Source organism: Diabrotica undecimpunctata, chromosome 4 (genome assembly GCF_040954645.1).
Source record: "Diabrotica undecimpunctata isolate CICGRU chromosome 4, icDiaUnde3, whole genome shotgun sequence".
Classification (NCBI taxonomy): Eukaryota; Metazoa; Arthropoda; class Insecta; order Coleoptera; family Chrysomelidae; genus Diabrotica; species Diabrotica undecimpunctata.
Genome location: NC_092806.1, coordinates 823,333 through 845,886, shown reverse-complemented (window position 1 = coordinate 845,886; position 22,554 = coordinate 823,333). Strand labels below are relative to the sequence as shown.

The 22,554-nt window shown below is 31.7% G+C and overlaps 1 protein-coding gene across 3 annotated transcripts; it reads right to left on the bottom strand.

The window, feature by feature from the left end:
• Positions 1-2,868: 2,868 nt before the first annotated feature.
• On the bottom strand, positions 2,869-22,424 carry Rexo5 (RNA exonuclease 5). Of its 3 annotated transcripts, none has more exons than XM_072528661.1 (6): positions 22,244-22,424; positions 21,802-22,014; positions 9,971-10,443; positions 8,023-8,373; positions 6,351-6,621; positions 2,869-3,632 (listed from the first exon to the last, which is right to left on the bottom strand). In XM_072528661.1, the coding sequence occupies exons 2-6, from the start codon at positions 21,993-21,995 to the stop codon at positions 3,002-3,004; spliced, it is 1,920 nt and encodes a 639-aa protein (XP_072384762.1). In that variant the 5' UTR covers positions 21,996-22,014; positions 22,244-22,424; the 3' UTR covers positions 2,869-3,001. The 3 variants fall into 3 exon arrangements, with proteins under 3 accessions (XP_072384762.1, XP_072384760.1, XP_072384763.1); XM_072528659.1 differs by lacking the exon at positions 22,244-22,424 and adding an exon at positions 22,077-22,220; XM_072528662.1 differs by lacking the exons at positions 21,802-22,014; positions 22,244-22,424 and adding an exon at positions 15,535-15,798.
• Between the last annotated feature and the right edge of the window lie 130 nt (positions 22,425-22,554).

Below are 22,554 nucleotides of genomic sequence, written 5' to 3'. Positions count from 1 at the left end.
GATTTCTTTTTTGGCCTTCAGCTGAATCTGCTAGAAGAACAATATGCTTGGTATTAGGATAATCTGCTAATTTATTGTGAATACAGTCAAAGATTAATGAAGCACCACTAATTGCTCCATTTTTACATTGAGATTCTATGAAGGAATATACATATGTTGATCCATCATTATGCACGTGTATATTGAATACGTACAACCATAGAAGTCTTTTATAGGACTGTTTTGTTATGCTGAGCTTTGGTAACAGATTTTGTGCGTAATCAAATTCCAGGACAAGAATGCCGCTATTATTTGTTGCCTTTCTCACGTAATAATTTTTAGCTTGGAATATGCCTCGAGTCTCTTTTTCTGGACATTGTAATCAGCACGGCATTCATCATTCCGGTTCTTTTCCAATTTTATTGTACATTCACAACAATAATCACACGTGTCAGTCTTTGGATTTTTGAATGTAAAATTAGTTTCTCTGAAAAACTTGAAATGCGTCTTGTATTTCATGGTAAGATTATTCCCAGTAGTGTCTTTAAACAACTTTTGAAACTGCTCAAAAATGTTCTTAATCGTTAGGTCTGGGTTGTCGAGGTACAATCTGTTTGTTTTTCCAGGTGTGTAATGACTGGGTTTATGTGGAATAGATTTTAAATGTTCTAAAGCTATAGAATAAACATCGTCTGAAATTTTCTTTGGTTTCCGTCTTTTCCACGTTTTTCATCAAGTGGAGTTTCCTGAACATATTTTTTTTGTAATATTCTTACACGCTTCACTCCTATTTGACATAAGTCAACAAAAAAGGAACGGCACACGGGCACATCACAACCAGAAGTTTTAAGCTTGTATTTCCAGTGATACCGTCTTCTAATAATTTTGGGATTTTATACCTCTCTATACCTTTCTGGAGGCTCCCCTAATGCCATACAACCTGCTAGAAGAGTGTCTTGTTCTTTTTTTGAACCATTATCAAGCTTCTGATCTTGAGATAAAGTACCTTACTCTGTACAGTTTTCTCTGTAACTTTTGACACATACTCCTGTCCACTCTGTCTAGATTTTGCTACGTTTTCTTTCCAATGGTCTTTCTGAACACTTTTCTTTTTGGCACCTTTTGACACCTTGTTATCTAAAATAGCTTGAAAACTATCCATTGCTTTAAAATACACTTAAACCTACAGTTTAAAATATAACATAACCTCAATCACATTGTCAGAAATTCACCAAAACAGAGTTGATTTAAAAGCACAAAACACTTAAAAAAGTGTTGTACCAACGTAAAAAACTGTAATGTCGTATAAAAAATAGAGTTCAATTCTGTGTTCTCCGGAAGAAGGGCCCATAAGCCTATATGCCCTTATTCTAGCCACTGCCTCAATTGTGGAAAGAATACATACAAGACAAAATACGTACAGAGAATAAAAGAAAAAAAATAGTCAAAAATGAGCATAAGAAAAGCTGGGACAAGAACAAAGAGAAAAAAATGAGAGCAAACAGTAAAGAAAATGTAAAATTGTTACAAAAACTTACAGAGCAACAAAGAAATAAAGCTAGACAAATAATGACCAAAAACGGAACAATATTGTTAACGGAACTGTTGAAAGACGAGCAAGGAAAAGCTAACGAAAATGAACAACATAATTGGCGGATTAAAACAAAACACTGCGGAAACAGAAGCTATACAGGAAGAACAATTAGAGGAGGCAATAGAAAAGATAAAGACTGGGAAAGGAGTCACAAAACTTACAAAATTTTACTCAGTTCCCGGGCTTGATCAAACTGAACGTCAAAATATTCAAGGTTTCGATTTTCACGTAGTCATCTTCAGAATTTGTAATTGATCTGGAGTTTTGGATTATTTTAAGTTTATTAATACAGTTTATTCGTTAGCCCATCCTCTTTCATTTACTGCTTCATACATAGTAATGGAACCAATAACAACGAAGATACGATATGGTACCGTTTTGGAAATGTTGCCATGTTTGATTTTATTGTTGTCATATTCGATATCCCATCCTCTTTCATTTGACGTCTCATACGTCAAAATCGGACCAATAACAACGGGGATGCAATATAGTGCTGTTTTGACAATGTCTTTCCGTCTGTTTTTGTGTCTACGTATTTGTTGGCCCCTCCCTTTTCGTTTGATGCCTTGTACGTAGCAATCAGTCCAATAACATATATGATATAGTGCCGTTTTGGCAATTTCTTTGCGTTTTTTTTTGTCTTAACATATTCGTTACCACCTTCCCTTTCCATCGATACCTTATACGTTGAGCCGTTTGGCAGTTACGACCGGGGGTTGCGATCTATGCCATCATTGGTCGATATACGTCATGGCGTGGGACCATGAGGATACGTATTGGTCGGAGCATGGGGATATGAGGATATGTAAGCTTGATAGACTAAAGAAGAAGAATTAACGCCATATTCACGTTTGAACGATGACAGACGAAAGAAGAATTGACGCCATATTCACGTTTGAGGGATGACAGATGAAAAGAAGAACAATTGACGTCATTTTCACGTTTGAGAGATGACAAACGAAAAGAAGAATTAACGCAATATTCACGTTTGAACGATAACAGTTGACAGCTGTCAGTCGCCATCTTGTGACGTCTGGCCCAACCGTTCCATACTTTGCTGGGGTGACGACCCAAATATTAATAAAAGTCCATTCAGTTTCTGGATAGGGCAACGGAGCATTTATCTTTGTCGATCTGTGGGATTTTCTTTGCTATTTTAGAGGCAATGTCGCCACTAGATGGACGACTGCAGAGAGAAAATTTTTTTATAATCACCTGTGCTGTAAAGTTCATTTTAGTACCCACTGCGGACCTACATTATTAATCTAAACAGGATTTCAATATAATAAACAACATTTGGAAAAATAATGGTGTTTATTGTAAATGTATTCAGGAAAAATCTATGAAAAATCAATCGATTGTAAAATAAAATATAAAAAACAATAATTATTTACAATTGTATAACGGTGCAAAAGGTGTCGACGGACTTTAAACAAGTCCTTTCTTAACGTGTAGAAAACAGACACCGTTGGCTTCCTTCTGTCCGGCAAACAATACAATCACCAAACTCGGCGAGACGCTCTGTTCGTGTATCTCCTTAATCCATTTATCCACATTTTTAAATATCTTACAATTATTCCCCTCCAATTGATTATCGGCTATTCGTAAATGAGCAATATTCAACGAATATTTCTTGATTGAATCACAGAACAGCTGGACTACGTCTTTATTCGACTTCCCCGATACGCAATTAATATTATTCACTTCCACATTTTCTCCTTTGTCCACGTAAAATTTATATTTCGAACCGAGCTCGTCTACGCCTACTACGTTTGCAGTTTTGCCAACTTTCACCGACTGTCGCAGCATGCTCGTAGCATACTGAGCGGTACCCATTTCCGGGTACGTCCTGACGTCGTTCTTCACACCACCCATGACGGCATCTCCGAAAAATAAGTGTTTCCTCAACCGCAACTGGACCAATTTCATACAGGCTAAACTATCTTCGGACGAACAATGACCTTTGCGACTAACTTGAATGTCTTCCTTTAGATATTGACGGGCCAATGTTTGAAGTTTCGTTTTTCTTGTTCTGTCTCCCACCAGGTTGTAAATTACACTAAAACACAAAAAGATTTTTATAAAATGCATATTAAGTGTAAATTAAAAAGCGCAACAAGTAGATAGGACGTGGGAAGTGTGTGTGCTAAAGTTTATTCTGGTTAATTTTTTGTTATTTTAATTTTTTCTTAACAGCTCGAAACGTTTTAAGACATATCTCATGGCAAATGTCAAGTATTATGTGAAAACATAAGCAAAGAATATAGACGCATATAGAAGGATATTTTTTATAGGCGCATATAGAAGGACAGTGTCATTTTTTAGCGTCGTCAAAGGTTATACACATGAATCAGAGGTTGATCAAGATTTTTGAAATTTGCTCTAACCTTTTCTACTCTGATGTTGATCTCCTGAATGTAATCATTTGTTGAGTTAATCATTGTTTCCAGATATGCATATTTGTCCACTTGTTCGACGTTGGTTCCGTTTATTAGAAGATTGTCGTTATTTCTTTGAGTTTTCGATATGTATTACTATGATAGTAGTTGTTATTTTAAAACAAGATTAAATAGTACCCATACAGAGTAAAAACTTTCATATAGACTATTCATTAGTTACTGTTAAATATTTCAAAAATATTTCAGGAATGTTTTTTGTTGTTATTAAAAGATTATGGATGAAATGGAAAATTTCAAAATTTAGTAAAAAGTTTTATTTCAATACTTTTTTGAACAGGACAGTTGTTCAATGAAATAATTTTGAAAATAGTCTAAAAAGTTTATTGAAATTTTTGGTTGAATATATTTTAAAATTTTTTTAAAATGCTTCGTAAATTTTTGGGCAGGAAAACAGTATAATAAAAAGTTACGTGGCGGTTTTTCGTAGCGTTGGAACATACCTATTTATAATTCAAAATTATAAAATTTTATTTACATGTAATAAAAAAAAAATAAATACTTTGAATATTGTAAATTTCATACCTTTTTAAGTTTTAAAATTAAACATTTAACAATTTAATATATTAAAAATAAAGGTTTTATTGTGAAAAACACAAAGAAAAATAGTTTGCAAATCAATGGCATCGAAATTTGATTAAGCGTGGATGCATAGTTAAATAAATTGCTCCGTTCGTATTCCTTTCTCACTTCCCCTAACTACATCTTTCATGATGGTTTTAAGCCGACGGCCACGATTTGAGCCACGGATATATATATATATATATATATATATATATATATATATATATATATATATATATATATATATATATATATATATATATATATATATATATATATATATATATATATATATATATATATATATATATATATATACAAAGAAAGCAGTTTATTAGGGATGCAGTCAGTAGGTTTGGCCAGGATGTTATAGAAACACTCTTTTGACTTTTGGTCGAGCTTTCGGAATTACTTTATTCCTTCTTCAAGACACTGTAATTAGAAGAAAGTGTAAATATTTACAACATATCTCAAATTATCATTACAACTTACTAGTCGTTGAGATTATCTGTGTAAAGCTACGACACTCAACATTGAGAACACACATATAAAATATAACATTTAAAATAATAGACAAAATACATTTTAAAATTTTGTTGAATAGTTAAAATTTTGTTTGTGACATCTTTTAATGGTGTGTTTTGACTGATCCATAGAGAACAGAAAAAAACAAAACAAAAATAGTGTGGTTTAAAAGGTAATTAGGAGATCTTGCTATTATATTATAATATACAAACAAAATTTTAACTATTCAACAAAATTTTAAAATGTATTTTGTCTATTATTTTAAATGTTATATTTTATATGTGTGTTCTCAATGTTGAGTGTCGTAGCTTTACACAGATAATCTCAACGACTAGTAAGTTGTAATGATAATTTGAGATATGTTGTAAATATTTACACTTTCTTCTAATTACAGTGTCTTGAAGAAGGAATAAAGTAATTCCGAAAGCTCGACCAAAAGTCAAAAGAGTGTTTCTATAACATCCTGGCCAAACCTACTGACTGCATCCCTAATAAACTGCTTTCTTTGTTTATATCGACAGTCAATAATATCCAGTATTTCTTGTATATATATATATATATATATATATATATATATATATATATATATTTATTTATATGCGTCTATATTCTTAGAATAAGTATTATGTGACATTTGACATGTCATGTTCGACGTTAAACGTGACATTCACGTAAGAGGCAACATAAAACGTGCCATTTGACATGATATGTGACGTTTTTACGTGAGACGTGACATTGGACGTTAAGTTTTGATATAATACTTAAATTTTGACATAATAGTTGACATAAAAGGTGACATTTGACACATTCTGTGTCTTTTTCTTCTTCTTCTTCCTTTATTGGGTAATATCCCAGGGGATAATTTGCCCGGCTAATTCAGGGGGGATATTCTCAACTTGCTCTAGACAATCGAATATCCCCATTTAAAACTAAATTGAAATTATTTTATATTGAATGAACACTATGTTGAAACTTCTTCTTCTTGGGCTTTTTTAACGTTGCCTCTGAAAGGCTCGAAGGATCATAACGTTTCACGACATATCTCATTTCAAACGTCAAATATAATGTCAAAACGTCATTTCTTATGTCAAACGTGACATTTACTTAAGAGGCAACATAAAACGTGTCATTTGATATAATCTATGACGTTTTTACGTGAGATGTGACGTGAAGCTGAAACGCATCGCAACGTTTAATGTTGTAGTTATTTATACAAACAATTGATTTCTTACCTTGTGTCTATAATATAGGGATGCATCATTTTAAGAGCGTGCAAATCATTGGCCAACGACTGTCCTATTAGAATTGCATCCTGCGGTAACGCTTTTTGTAGATCTTCTTGAACGTCTTTTAGTTTTTTAGATACGTTTTTCATCATACTCTTATTTATACCGGACCATTTCGTTAAGTAATCGACTATTTCGTTGTCGGGCTTGACCAAAGTGTCATAAAAGACTTCTAGCTTTTCGTTCACACAAGAAATCCTAGTCAACTCTAAGTCACCTAAAATCAGTGCAAACTATGTTAAGCTATTCTATACATTCATTGTAAATAAGCGCATACTATATGCTGTCATTTATTTTGATGTCACCAATTCGGTATAGAATGGCGAACAAAACATAAATGGGCTCAACGTGGGGATCTATACTTGACATTCTAGTTAAAGTTTCTATTGCGCAGATAGCTTTGTCATATTAAAATGTCCGTGGATGATGTTATGTGCATGCACAATTGAAATTTTTAGTGTCTCTACCTCATAAACTTTAATTCTACGGTCTATAATGATAGTGTGATGTATTTTTTGATGATTTCTGGAGTATTGGCGGTTTTTACGTCATATGGACGTTCGTTATCTAAAGCAAGTGTAAGAACAAGTTTTTAATAACAAATATTTTGCTGGAATATAGAGATCCTAGTGTTGGTCACAGTTAAAAAGTTAAATGTTAAAATAGAAACTATTACATTTATTGGGAATTAATTATAATTTTCAAAGTAGAAATCAAAACATCAATATAAAAGCATTTTTAATTCATTTTATTTAATTAAGAAATATTCACATTAAATATAGTAGTTATTATATTAATATCACACGAAAATAACTGTAGAACCATTTAAGAGAAACGAAGAGAAATTCCTTAGAAATTATTTTTATAAGCGACATGCAGTTGAAACTAATAACAAAGCTAATAACAAAGTAAGAGGAAAATATGATTAAAGGGTAAAAAATATTGTATTTTACAAACACAGGTCAATCAATAACTATAAAAACCACAAAAAAAACAAAATGGAATGTTTATTCGGCCAAGAATCAGAATTATGAACTAATCGTTAATAAAGTACTCAAAATTTCGTTAGAATTAACAATTAGTCCTCCAGAAATAGGTCATGGTAACGCAATTGTACCCAACGTACCCAGAAGTGAAACTCGAATCCGATAAAACCACGCCATACCGGCTAAGTAGTAGATAATTCGGGTTTTTGGACCATTTTCGCCAACCTTCGAAATTGGTAGCGATGGTAGTTGCTGTTACTCATGCAGAGATGTGTTCCAGATGTGAAATTAAAAGTAGTCCTTCTCTGTTTATATTCTCGGGTTACTTTCACATTTCAATCGCTTCACAATTTGTTTCTGAAGTAAAAAAGCATTTTTTCAAAGAATGTATGGTTTTAAAAATGCAGGATGTGAAAAAAGACGAAAATTATATAAAATTCACTCATTCTTTCCAAAATACCTAATTTTACGGCAAAAAAAGCGATTGAAATGTAAAAGCATCCTGAGAATATAAATAGAAAAAGAGACTATTCGCTATTTCCCATATGAAACCCATCTCTGCATCACCTGAGAAGGAGACAAACATATAATCATCACATTACATCTACTATAATAATGCTTAACACACCCACCTGTGGAGGTCCGACACATTTCACAATCAACGGCAAACATAGGGCTGAACGGCGTGACATCTTTGTACTTTTCTTTGGTTAAAACGTATCCCTGATACTTTCGTTCCATTAATCCTTTAATCGGAAGAGGGAAATTCTCTTCGACCATTTGCCAACCTGACAGCAACAATTCCGTTCGGGAAAATTTGTCGGTTTTCGGAAGTTTCCTCTTCGCGGATGTGTCAACTACGCCACTCGGCTCGGAGTCCATTATGGGGAAGAAGTTTTTAACCGTGTCGAAGACTTCGTCGCTTTTTATAACTGCTTTTTCGAGGCTACCGAAACTGTTCGTAAATTTCTTCATTTGTGTACCTAAAAATAACATATCTCTCTGAGCATACTGTATAGCTCCCGAATTAAAATACAAAATCGAAAACTTTAAGTATAAAAAGAAATCCTAGTTAATTTTAAGTCATCTAAACTCAGCAGAAAGGATGTAATTTAAAGTACTACTTGCAGATTAGAAGATTGAAAAAAATGCATATTTTCAAAAAAATAAAAAATAAAATTTCTCAGTTCCTTTGTTAGATACGAACATGAATTTTTTTTAAATATTATCTGATCTTTAAGTTGAACAAAAAAAATTCTTGTTTTTAGTTCCCACAAATAGCCCGTTTTCGAGTGGGCGCCTAAATTAACATCTCAAAAAAGGTGTCTTATGGCGGACAATAATTCTCAGAAATGGCACGTCTGAAACAAAAAATTTTAACGGGATTACTAAAAGGAAGTGATCCTGCAAGAAATTCAACCATTTTTAATCGAAAATTAAAATAAAAAATACAATGGCGGAATTTTGAAGTCAAAAGTTTTTTACCAATTTTTGCATGTCAAAATTAAATTTTTTACTTTTTTTTTAAGTGGTTAATTGTCTTGTAAGGGCCTTTCTTTAAGTAATCACGTTGAACTTTTTTGATTCAGATGTGTCAATCCTGAGAATTAGTATCCGACATCGGACACCTTTCTTGAGACGTTACCTGAGGCTCCCTCTAGAAAACCACTAGCGCCCTTCTTTTAGTTTACTCCAAAGATAAAATATTTCATGCTCGTAATTAATAAAGGCACTGATAATTTTTTTTTTTTTTGCCAATATTCATTTTTTTAGCTTTCTAATCTGTACTTGTAGTTTAACAAAACAATCCGTTCTCTGTGCATTCTTGTGCTTCAAATATATAACTACGTTGCAATTTATTAACATGCAGCGTTACAAAATAGCAACCAAATCGTTACAAATTGGTGCCCGCCGTGGGACGATATATATGTTATCGTTACGGCTTCAATTTGCGCGGATAAATTTGTCATATTAAAATATTTCTAGATGATCTTATATGTATGTGCTTAATTAACATGTTTATAGCCTCTGCTGTCTCACAAATTTTAATTTTATGATCCATTGTAATCATATTATGTACTTTTTTGACCATCTTTGTTGCATCTGGAAGCTGTGTTATGTAAAATCAAAAAATTGAATTTGTTTCTAAATTCTGTCATTATTTTCTGTTTCCTTAAAACGCTTATTTACAGTAAAAAAATATAAAATCATTGGGAAATCTATCCAAAACCAGTGTTTCTCTCGAATTAAATGGAAAAGTGTAACTGTGGAAACTGAGTTTGAAAAAATTCGGATGGAATGAAAAAAAATTAAGAAATTTAATGCGAACAACAACCTTATACTTCTTATATAGACTTTATGGTACAATCTGTCAATGAAAAATGTATATACAAATGATTTATTTTTCTACTTATCACAGACATTCCACTGCTTAATGCCATAATTTCTATGCGAAAACCTAAGAGAGAATTAATACCATCCATCCTCTAATTTGAATATCTTAATTTATTATTATAATCAACACATCACACATTTTGACTATAATACAGTAATTTATGTTCTACGTAAAAAAAAACTTACCAGTAAGGGGAACCATCGATAAATCCTTAACAATATCACTATTATATGAACCAGGAGTGATCATTTCAAGTTTATGTTCAAAGGTCGAACTCAGAAAAGAAAACATAGACTCGTAAGCCATATAATGGTAAAGTGACGCATTTTCTATTATTATTAAATTGGTATTTTCGAGCTTGCTGTACTTTTCCAGAGCACACCATCTACCCGGCGAATAAGGGGAGTGGACGCCTATCTGGGAATACATAATAAGGTGTTGGAGATCTGACAAGAACAGCGGTATTCTATCGTCCAGTTCCACCTTCAAACTGGCGTTTTCTCCTAGTTCTCGAAGCCTAACTATGGGGAGGTTCCTTAGTTTTTGTGTCTTTTCCCGTAGCATTCTTTTTAATTCTAGAAAGGCTTCACCTTCGAGTTTTACTTTTCGGTCGTCCCCTATAAGGGGAGGTGGCTCAGATGTTAGTGTCGGTTGGTTTCTAAAAAACAAGTAAATATTTGGTGAGAATTACTACTACTAAAAATGACTACTAAACAAATATAAACTCGATCCGAAAATTATCCGAAGATTTGCTTCTTTATTATGCGGAGTTATTCTAGTAAATAAATATGTAATTAAAAATATTTATTCTTTACTTAGGTATATACGGTTAAAGCAGGGCATATCGTATATGCTACAATTATTTTGACTATTTTTTATTTATATTTCATCTTATAGGGACTCTCCCTCTTACCGCATGCATGGCATTGATAACTGATGTAGATTAGCTTTTATTATTATAGCTTTATCTTGATTATGATGAACTGTATGTACTAGTTGTAGAAATAATTGTATTTTTAATATATTGTTTAACAAGCTGACTTCACGTTTCAAAATAATTAATTCGCCAATCGAAATACATGCATACGATAGAAGAGACCAATTTGTTCAAATTTTAATTTATTTCTGTCCTTTTTTTCGATGTTTCGAGTGATAGCCCAATCTCAACATCAAACTTTATTTAAAAGTAAACGATCAAAAATTACATTTAGCCATTTAACTTAAATGTTTCCCATTTTAATACTCTTTGTTTAATATATAGGTATCATGAAAATTGTCATTTGGATCCAGTTTCCATTATTTAAATATCCTGTTCTACATATCAAAGAAAACGCAATGGTCTCTCTTTCTTTTTGTAAATGACGTTATACTGTTAAATGTATTGCCGCTTTATATGATAATTTCTACTCTAAATACTGATGAAACGCCCGCTAGCCCTTACTGCGTAGTGTATGGTCCACATTGACCTTACCCTATTAATTAAATTGAGTAAATAAGGGTAATTTTATTTAGCAAAGGAAACCCTCTTTGTAAAGAAATTCCCGGCAATTTAATAGATATTTCCGAACGTATGTCTCAAAGCAGGTCGTGGATAAGTGCTTTTATTGAATACCACATTTTAAAAGCACTTTAAGTTTTTGTTTAACTATGAACATAGTATTTCTCTAGAGTTGGGAAAAAAGGGCATAAGTCGAAATGTTTTGTTTGCCAGGTATTCTTGTCGTATAAATCCATTTTTAAATTAAACTTACATTTATAGTAATATTATAATACGATATATTAACCAAACCTATAGACAATAATAAAATAGGTTATATCTTTTCAAATTCATGATTTTTGATTGACTTAAGTCTTGTGGATCTGACTTTGATTGCGATTGTTGACTTAAGCCTATATGAACTAACATACTAGCCACTATATTAATAATGACAAGACTGATTTTATGGATGAATAATGATAAGTATGGTAATAGTTTATTATTTAAATAACATCTACAAACACAGGTAAATACAGAAACATAAAATAATGGATTAAGTTTTATTCGCTGAAAAAAAAAAACAATACAAGTAAAATACATCACTACAAATATTCATTACGTATGTACCTGTTTTAAGTCTGGATTTTCGGCGTCTGGATCTAGGTCTTCAGTAGATCATCTTTCTTGGCCTTGGAGATTGCAAGTGGCTCTGTATATTTTTTTGATAAAAAGTGCAACCGGGCGGCCACGGCGATTTAAATTCAAAATGGAGAAGTCTTCTGTTTCTATAGAGATTCTTTATAATAAATCATATAAATTTTCGTTTTTTACTATCTTGTTTTCTTTTTACAAAGATACTTTTCAACAAGGGTGTAAAGACATAAAAATCATCTTGTGACATTTCAGGCACTTGGAAAGGTTTCTTTTTATTTACCCATCGTATTAATGTCGCCCAATCATGTACATGTGATATTTGCATACCACTTGTTTTTTTTTGTTTTTCGATTACGAAATGATCCGCATTACATGTCATATATGAGGTGGTCTGACACAAGACATTTGTGATCGATTTCCTCTGACGATTTTTTCTTTTGAAGAACAGTTAAGAACATACTTAGAAAATATGTAGAAATTCTTATTTTGTCCACCACAAGTATCCGAGTACAAAATCACTTTTACCATCGACTCGTGCCGTAAATACCATGAAGCAAAACTATTTCCACAATTGTTTCTTTTGTAAAATAAAACCGATGTTTCTTAACACGGTGTCAGTGCTCCTTAAGTATCTTCATAATTCTTTACATCTTTCTGACCTTTTTACGTTTCCAAAAACACAAGTAAATACAAATTTTTATCACTGATAAGCAATACGTGTTTATTATTGTAACGAGTCATAAGGAATTAAGTCAGCCTATCCTTGGCAAGTGTAAATATTATACTGTTGTAAGATTATATACTGTAAACAAGACTTTAGTCAACATAAGTCCGTTTGTCCAAATAGAACCAGTTTTATAGACTTGCGTCTATTAGATCAATAGAAGATAAAGCTGTTAGAAATACAACAGACTTATGTCCTATTAACAGACTTAAGTGTACTTAAGTCAATATAGTCAACATTTGACTTATGCCCTTTTTCCCCAACATTAGAAATTTATAGTTGCGTATTTTAAGAGATTATTTGGTATGCCGTCGGGACAGAGAATTTTGTTTGTTTTTTAAGTTACATAGACTATCCCTGATGTCTTATTTTGTAATTTCTTCTTCTTCCGTTGCTGTTTCTGTAGATTTAATACTAACTCCGACTTTTCCTTGTCCTTAAACTTTTCTTTGCTTTCCATATAAGTCGTTTTCACGCTTACGCTTCGGCTAACTTCCGAGGGTTGCAAAAATTGGGATCGTTCACTATTAGAACCAATTAATCTGTGAACTTTTCGAGTAATACTAAATAAATTCGATATTAAACTTCGATCTACAATGCTGCAAGACCGTTTGGGACATTTAATGGTGCCTTTTAGTGGTAAACTGTTTTTCATAATATATGAAAATACCATTGTTGGAATTTAAAAAAATATATGGGAGGGGGGGTAGACACACGATTTGCAGCATTGGCACCCATACTAAAAAAAACTGGCCACGCCTATATGTTTTATAGCATAATAGGCTATAAACGCCACATCAATGAAAAATATAAAGCACTTGTAAACTTAATCAGGATATTTCTTGATAGAGGAAATCCTAGAAGTAATGCAAACAGATTGGCAAATATATATTTTGTTTGATATTTTTAGATTAGTTATCTATAATTATTAGTTCGTTAAGTTACGAGTAAACATATTAAACGTATAATAAAATTGTAAATTAGTCTCTGACATGACATAAAAGCAGAATTTACAGACCAATTATCTTGCGAGAACGGAAGATATTAAGCGGTATTAAGTTACTATTGGGTTAAAAGAGTTACAAACTTTGAAGTAAAGCGCACTCGAATATTTGAGTCACCTGATGAGAGGACATAAATACGCATTACTTGAAAATATATTGCAAGAAAAAAATTGAAGGAAAACGGAATCCAGGCCGTAGAAGAATGTCATGGTTGCGTAATTTGAGAGAGTGGTTTGGCTGTACCACTAATGAACTCTTTAAGTCAGCTGTAAACAAGGTCAGGATAGCCTTGATGATTTCCAATCTCCAATAGGAGTGGTACAAAAAGAAGAAGAAGTTACTATTAACCGTTCACAGCTGGTGCGCAGACAAAATCTCCGCTTCAATCTAAACTCCTCAATTTTTCAAAAACTACTTACCGTTTTGTTCTAGCCCGCTCATGTGTCTCCCACAAATGTTAATTGATTTCTTCACACGAAGTGTCACTCGCATCCTGTTCTTTGACATAAAGGTATTGGTGATTGCGCACCAGCCGTGTTGTTTAGTCACTTTGAGACAAAATATAGCAAATATACCACATATCATGTCAGCGAGAATAAAGGAGATCCTGTAGGTAGTAGAGGCAGATGGTGGCTTTTGCGACAGAATAAAAAACAGACCAATCAGTCGCAAACGCATGTGGAAAATTTATGTGTGGTGAACACACTGTCTATGCTTGTCCAGATTGTTTTAAGGATAATTTTTTGAATATATTTAAAACATACATACTTATGTAGTTTCTTAATAACCATTAAAATTTTATATTCTAATCAGTTGTTTAGATTTTTAATAAATTTGTTCCCGAATGTATTTCCTATACTACATATTTTGAGATTTTATAACATTTTATTCAGAATAAATGCTCTAGCTGTAGTTTATCATAATCAAATAGTTGATTAACCTCTACTTAAATCATTTCCGAAGTTAGTACAATAAATTTAAGCCAGTAGGTTTAACAAAAATATATGCGGGCAAATAGGTATCCTGCCAGCGGTGGGAGGTTACTATAAAAATAATACCACACAAACCGAGAACGAAAATAGCTCCCAATCCGAATCTAAAGCAATAAAATATGATATTCATAGCTTATGAGATAAATATACATAATTCCTTTACAAGGTAAGCCTTACTTAGTACAAAGCTAGGAACTACAGCAAGCAACAAGTGAGGCTTTGGTATATTTGGACAAAAGCAAAAAAGAAAATCCCAAATATATCACAGATAAGATAAAAGAAACAGCAAACCGAAAGAAAAGGGCTTATATTACTTGATTAAGAACAAAAGACCCAGAAGACAGAGAAAGCTATGTATCACAGAGAATCTAAAAGAGTATATTTGTTCTGAATTCTTTACTTTTTTTCCAATCGAATTTTCATTAAAAACAAAATTGACAATCTACACAGCAAATTGTAGTCGATATTGCCATACATTGAAAAAGCAAAGAAAAAAGTTGACGCCGTAGAAACGGATTATCTCTGAAGAGCGTGTCAAATATCTAAACTATAATAGAGCACATACCGAATAATGAAATTAGGCGACGCGCGAATCGAATACACAGAACAATTGAAAGAATAGGGACAAGAGAATTTATGTGGTTTGGGCACATGAGGCGCATGGAAGAGCACAGATTGCCAAGAAAAGTTTCGACTACACTCCATCAATTAAGAGAAAACGAAGAAAACTACCAACTAAATAGTTATGGCTACAAATATTCTATATATAATATATATTTTATATATTCATTCATTCTATATATTTTTTCATGGTGCAAAGATTTATCCCTTGTATAAACCGTAAATATATCTATTTTATAGTTTTAAATATTATTATAAGTAAATATAAATATTTTACCTCTGAACTTCCATGATATTAGAATCTTAGATATTAACACTTTCTTAGAAAATACTGAATCTGAGAAAAGAACACCATAAACCAAATAACATTAGTGAATGCCAACACTTAAGCCAATATTATTTAAATAATGAAATAGACAGTAAAACGTTTATAAACAAAAAAGGTACTTCTGTGATTCACTCATTACTGCAACTACTAAACTGTTTGGCTGGCAAAACATTCTCCTTTTCAAGTTATTAATAACCATTCAAAGCAACATATTATATATCACAGATTACTTGCATTTTGAAGTACTTATAACTTATATGTATTATATTATAGTTGAAGTTAAAAATTATGCATATTTTTAATTTATGTTTTATGTCTATCATTTTGTTGTGAATTTTTGTAATGTTTACATCTACTATTAATATAAATGGTTTATCAGATATGGTGTGGTTGAATCAAGCATTACAAAATAAATAAAAGATAATAATATGATTAAATAATTAAATGATAAATATCAATGGCGGGGCTGCAAAATTTTCAGAATAATTTCAAAAATACATAAACAAAATTTTATTTTTTTATTCTATTTTATTTTATTTATTTACGGGATGTCCCCATTTTACAAAATTTAACAAAAAATAAAATATGCTAACCATAATACAAGTACATACTAAAACTAAGTATTAAATAATGATTAAAGAATTATTGTTAAACAAATGATTAAATTAAGTAAATTAAATTAAATTTCCTGAAGATCTTATAATGAATAAAATGAAATGATCTTAATAAAACGAAATGAAATGAATACTTCAAGTTAAATGTCACCCATCTTTGATTCCTAACATACTCAGTCAAACAGTGCTTAAATCTTACAGATTTTATGTCCACCAGATCCCAGATCATCGGATTGGCTAAAGTCATTTCCCAGGATCTGAATCCTGTTAATAGGAGAGAATTTGCCATAGTTAGTGTGATAGTGTTTTATAGAAAACAAAGTCATGTCTCTAAGAATTCTAGTGTTACATCTAAAGTTGACAAGACTTAATGGTTGAGTTTACCGAAAGTACAAGCTGATTATAGCCGCAAATGTCAAACATGGAACAAAAAATTTTGGTATAGCAGTGTTGGCTTCTTTTTATAATGTAGATACTATATGCTTCAAATATAAAAAGATAAAGCTTTAGAAAAGTATATTTTGTTTATATTATGTTATGAATTCTGCAATTTTTTATTTATATAAAACAACAATGAGTAAATATTTGTTTCTTTGTAGATTGATTGCAATTAATTAATAGAATTTTTTTTAGCAATTACCTTTTGATAGATTAGGGGATAGATTTGGCAATCGTCAAATCAGCAGTTGCCAGATTACAACAGATGTTTACAATTAATTTTGAAAGAGACAAATATTTACTCGTTATTGCTTTATATAAATTAAAAATTACAGAATTCATAAAATATTACAATCAAAATGTACTTTTTAAAAACGTTATCTCTTTATATTTGAAGCATACAACATATGCATTATAAAAACATGCCAACACTGCCAAACTGAAATACTTTTGACATTTGCGGGTATATTCAGCTTGTACTTTCGGTAAACTCAACCGACTTAATAAATCAGAACAGTCAGTGGTATGGTCAACTAGTTTATGAAAAAAAAACTAGATCACATTTAGTTCTGTAGTTTTCTAAGGAACTGATATTTAGCCTTGACCTTAGTTCTACCGAAGACATGTTCCTTAAGTTTACCTAATCTATAAGCACAGATGCGGAGAAACTTATTTTAAAATAAAGAAATCCAATTTAAGAGTTGAAATAGTTAGAGAGGCCATCCACATCACATAGCTTATTCTGAAAGTTTTATAAAACTGACTAAACCAGAGATGTAAACCACTTTTACCATTAAATGAATCAATATGTCAGTAGCTACTATGTCATAAAGTGGCTAATACGCACACCGTTTCCTCCAGAGCTATTTCTCACTTCCTCTACTACTCTTTGTAAACAGTCGCAATGGCAGAAGTTTATAGCGTCTTCAGCTAAGCATCTTCTATCAACTATCAGATACAGAGGCCGCCGTCAGATTCTCTTTACTAACGAACGACTGGTCTTCAGCAAACTAAGCTGAATTGAGACAAAGGTAAAAAAGTGTCCTGTCTTCTAAATAGAGCAATTATTAGCTGAACTATTTGTTCTATCCCCGTTCATCATATCCACCTAATATACCCCGATTATTACCAGTTAATCCAGCTCACTTAAGCCATAAATGCTTATTAATGAGGAAAAGGTCCCTTCTCAACCAGCTCCACCCAATCTATGTAAGTATAGAATTGAGCACATTTCCTCAAACATTTGATAACGACACAAATTTTGTCAAATCATCAAAGCCAACAATCACCTATTAACAACCCATAAATCTCTTAAAGTCTTAAATTGATAAAGTAAATTTAAACATCTATTGTCCCTCAGCAGCGAATTTGCTAAGCCCATCCTTAAAAACCTACAACCTAATCTTCATCTAGTCATCACCTTAAAGATCTCCTTAAAAATAATATCGAGGCTATAAAAGCCCGACCTAGTAATATCTTTACAAATTTCATACGAACCTTCACATACTTTGAAACCAAATATGCAAGATACTCCCTAGTGGTATTATAAGAAACAAAGTGATCCCTAAATCAAACGATGTGCTACCAATTCATCCAGAAAACTGCTAGAGATGCTGTCAAAGCGGACATCTCAACATATAGATGCTGTCAAAGTAGACATGTCAACGCTGACTATCTGCAAAATGTCACAATCTGCTCCAACTATGAAGAGAACCTTCCACATGCTCCGCCGGAAATTTTTCTAGATGTCCTAACTGCTAAGGAAATCATTATATCTTTTCTTTTAAATATTTTATTATATTTTTTCTTCCTGTAAATGGGCTTATCACTATGAAATAATAATAAATAATAATTTCAACCAAAAGAAGTCTCAATAAAATAATTTTTATTTACATAATGACTTCTTAGTAGTACAGAGTCAATTTTTATTTGCATACATTTTTGAGAAAAAATTGAGAAAATAATGTCACATTATTAATCAAAGGTTAAAAAAATATACATTAACATAACAGATAAAAATATATTAACATTACAAATTAAATACGCTGATCAGGGAGAAGAATAGGCCAGGCACTCCTCCATAGTATAGGGCCCAATGTTGTTAACTAGGTATTGAAAAACCTTTCTTTTAGAAGCTCTATAGTGTGTTTGCAGTTGAATGTCAGATGGTAGACTATTGTAAACTTTAACACACACATACAAAGGACTTCTCTCTATTAGACACAATCTGTGTGGAAAATTCAAATGAAGACTTCTTGTATTATATTCATGATTTGAAAGCAGGTGATAAAACAAAGTAAAAGTTTTAAAGACAAACATAATACATTCAAATATATAGGCGGCTGAAAAAGTGAGTAATTGAGTGATTTGAATCAGTCTCTACGGGATTCTCCTGCCCTTAATCCTAAGATCACTGGACTGGCGGACTCTAAAGACAGTTATACACTGCAGCACCCCAGACTACTCCATATTGCATAACAGAATAAAAGTTTGCATAATATACTGATAGTAAAAGCCCATGGTCTAGATAGCTCTTCAACACTCTTAATGAGTAGCATGCTCTATTCAGTTTTTTGTCATATTTTGTATTTGTTCCCTCCAATATATGAAGACCAAGAAATTTAAATAATCTAATTGTGATAAAAAATTGACTGTACCTGGAAACTGTTCTCTTGATTGGCTGGTTCTAAAGTAAACAAAAAATACCTTATCAGTATTAAGGATGACTTTGCAGGCAAGTTTTTAACACTTATGTAACATAACCAATGACCACAATTTTTTGGCAACTGCTAGGCTAAAAATATTAAATTAGGCTACCATAAGAGAGAAAATTAAACACCCTTTCAAATGACCTGTCTGTTGATCTAACATCCTATTTAAAAAGGTAAGGGTAACATTTACTCTTGCCAATGGATTGAACATTTAGGTTTAAAATATGCTCTTCAACTCTTCTTTCAAAATTTACATGTGGTTTCGATTGTTCATATTATTTAAGGTTTTAAAAAGTATTATTCAAATATCGCTTTTTAATTCTTGTTTTGTTTTAATCAGTTTTGTTGTTTGACTGAAATTGAATGGTGATATTTGTATTTCTGTACATTATTTTAGTTGCTCCAATTAGGTGTATTGAGTGTCTATCCTCTTTTTCCATAATTTCAAATAATTTATATTCTTAAACTGGGTTAAAAGATTTTTCAACAGACTAGATAGTAATGGTGTTTTACAGTGGTTTTAAAAAAATTCAACAACTGAGTTAAAATGGGCTTATCTAAGTCTAATTTGGATTATTATTCAACCAGAGGATTTACTAAATACGGTTTCAAAACTTATAACAAAAATATATCTTTATCCAATTTTAACCAATACAAAACAACCTCTTTCCTTATTTTTTATGTCCCTCTTTTATAGAAGATTAGGCATCAAGGTGATTCCCACCTTATTTATAGCAGTTTTAAACAATTCATTTGTTGGTGACGTAGCAAATGTGAACCTTGCAATTTTAATATGTCTCAGATTTCAACATTTTGATCACTTGCTTCATGTGTACAGCTTGCATAGCTCCAAGATATTTGTAATTATTCACTTTTTCGATGAAAATGTTATTCATTTTAAGGTTTCTATGATTAATTGTATTCTTACAAAACACTTTATAAACTGTCAATGTGTACATAGTCATTCCGTATTGTGTTTTTATGTTTTTATAGATACGATATCTATAAAAAGGAGAAGATCGAAGGTAGGAGAGGAGCTGGCCGCAAACAATTATCCTGGTTAAGAAATATTAAAGAATGGACAGGAATACACAATACAGGCGAGCTGTGTCAAGCCGCCAAGAACAGAATTCTAGTAATGAAATAGTCACCTACGCACTTTGGTGTATGGCATGTTAAGAAGAAGAAGAAGATATGATATGTTAAGAGCTTTGTCTTCTTATTTTCAATTTGCACGAATATTGTCAACAAAACAAGAGAATTGAAAGTATACTAAAAAATATGGACAGCATTAGAAAAGAAGAAACAATTTAGATAACATATTTGGTTATTAGAATTATCTTGTTTCTCATTCCTAGATATATTGAGCCTGTTTTTCAAAGAACCTTCAATATATTATCTTTCCCATGTTTTTGTGGTGACTCTACTGATAGAATTATTACCATAGTGCGAAATGCTCGATAAGGGGAAGTATTAAGTGCCTGCTCACAAAACATAGACAGTCTGTTATTGTTCAATAACCGACCAACTACAGAGCACTAAAAGTATGGAAATACACACTATGGAAATATGGGATAGAGTATAATAGAATAGAATAAGTGATAGATAATTGACATACTACCGAAATACTGACATAAAAATGTCAATTTCATATTAAATAAAACCAGAAAATACAGGAACAATTATTTAGTTGTTACAACAGCAATCTTTGAACTGTTCCACATTGTTCTCATGCAACACTGAAAGAGAAAGGAATATACTATCCCTGTGTGCAAAGGGTGGCTACTATATGTATTTAACATCAGATCATGTTAAATAGATATAGGATTCCTGTAATAGGAATCTTATATGATTCCACTATAAAATTTTATATAAAATACTGGTTTTACTGTTATTGTTGTATAACATAACTCCAGATGATGTACCAAATTTTCTAAAACTTTGTCAACCAAAGACAAAGGATGAGTATACCCTGGCCGCTGAAAACATGGAATCCAAGGTCGCATGATCACTCAATGCAAGCATCGACAGGCGCTCGAAACTAGACCTTATGGGAAACTGTTTACACCGTCATTATTTGTGTTATGATACTATAACTTAAATGTTTTATGTATCATGATTTGTGTTTCACTTTTGCCGGCTGGTGAATTTTGTGAAAATGTTTAAAATTAATGTAAATCAATAACCTCTAAAAAACGGTATAAATATATTATAGCAACATTGTTAGTTCGTTTTTGTTGAGCGGTGTAAACGTGGGAAAAGTGATAACATAGGAAGAGTAATATTTAAGAGTGCGTGCCATTCACATGATCATTCCATCTTTTCAGCGGCTCAACTATAGTAAAAATGATACTACTTTATTTGACGTTTAGGCCTACTGGTTGGAAACTAGAGGCTTTGAATAATTCCTTCAGTAATTCAAGTTAATTTATTAATCTAAAACAGTAACTTACTTATCACTGTCTTCAGTTTTCAATCGCTTGGGGCTGGGCTCCCTAACTGGAGGCACACTAAGATTTTCATCAACATTTAGATGTTTCTTTTTCTGGTTTCGATCATATTCATTTAATTTAACAATATCTATTAACGCAGCCATTTTTTTCTTTTTATTTTCCAAACGAAATTTTCTTTTTGAAGAGCCTGTCATACTTTTGCCATACCAGTAACTGAAAAAACAAAATTGTCAGAATGAGTGAAACAATTTCTAAATGGTGACATTAGGTATTACCTTACTGTAATGAAAATTAAATATTTGATTAAAATTGCAATCGATACGTTTAATATAATTTTTAAAAAATTTCCTAGCATACTCTTGTTTTGAAGAATAATTTGTAGTGACAGAAACTAAATAGGTTATAAAAAAAAACGAGATGAAAGCAAAATAAATGTCTTTACCTGATTCATGGCAATTCTGACATCTATTTAACAACAAATAATTATTAATTTTTTGCAAATGCAGTAGTATTATTATCGTAATATTTCAAAACTTTGGAAGCATAAATGTGAATATATAAAATTTAATTCACGTTTTTATATTACACATGGGAACTATATACACAGACACAGAGATAAATTAAGAAAAAACAGACATTTCAGTGTTGTCCTTACAGTGTTGCCAATGAAATGTCAATTGCAATTTTAAAGGAAGCATAACAATAATGTCGAATTTTATTAAGTTTAGAATATTTATTAAGAGATATAAAGTA

What these genes read in the sequence shown, in the direction of transcription:
- Rexo5 (XM_072528659.1), bottom strand. Translation starts at nt 22,156, where the DNA reads ATGCTAGGAAATTTTTTAAAAATTATATTAAACGTATCGATTGCAATT. An exon ending in AATGTGTCGGACCTCCACAG is followed by an intron (nt 6,622 to 8,022) that starts GTGGGTGTGTTA and finishes CACTGATTTTAG; the next exon opens with GTGACTTAGAGTTGACTAGG. An exon ending in CCCTATATTATAGACACAAG is followed by an intron (nt 3,633 to 6,350) that starts GTAAGAAATCAA and finishes TTTGTGTTTTAG; the next exon opens with TGTAATTTACAACCTGGTGG.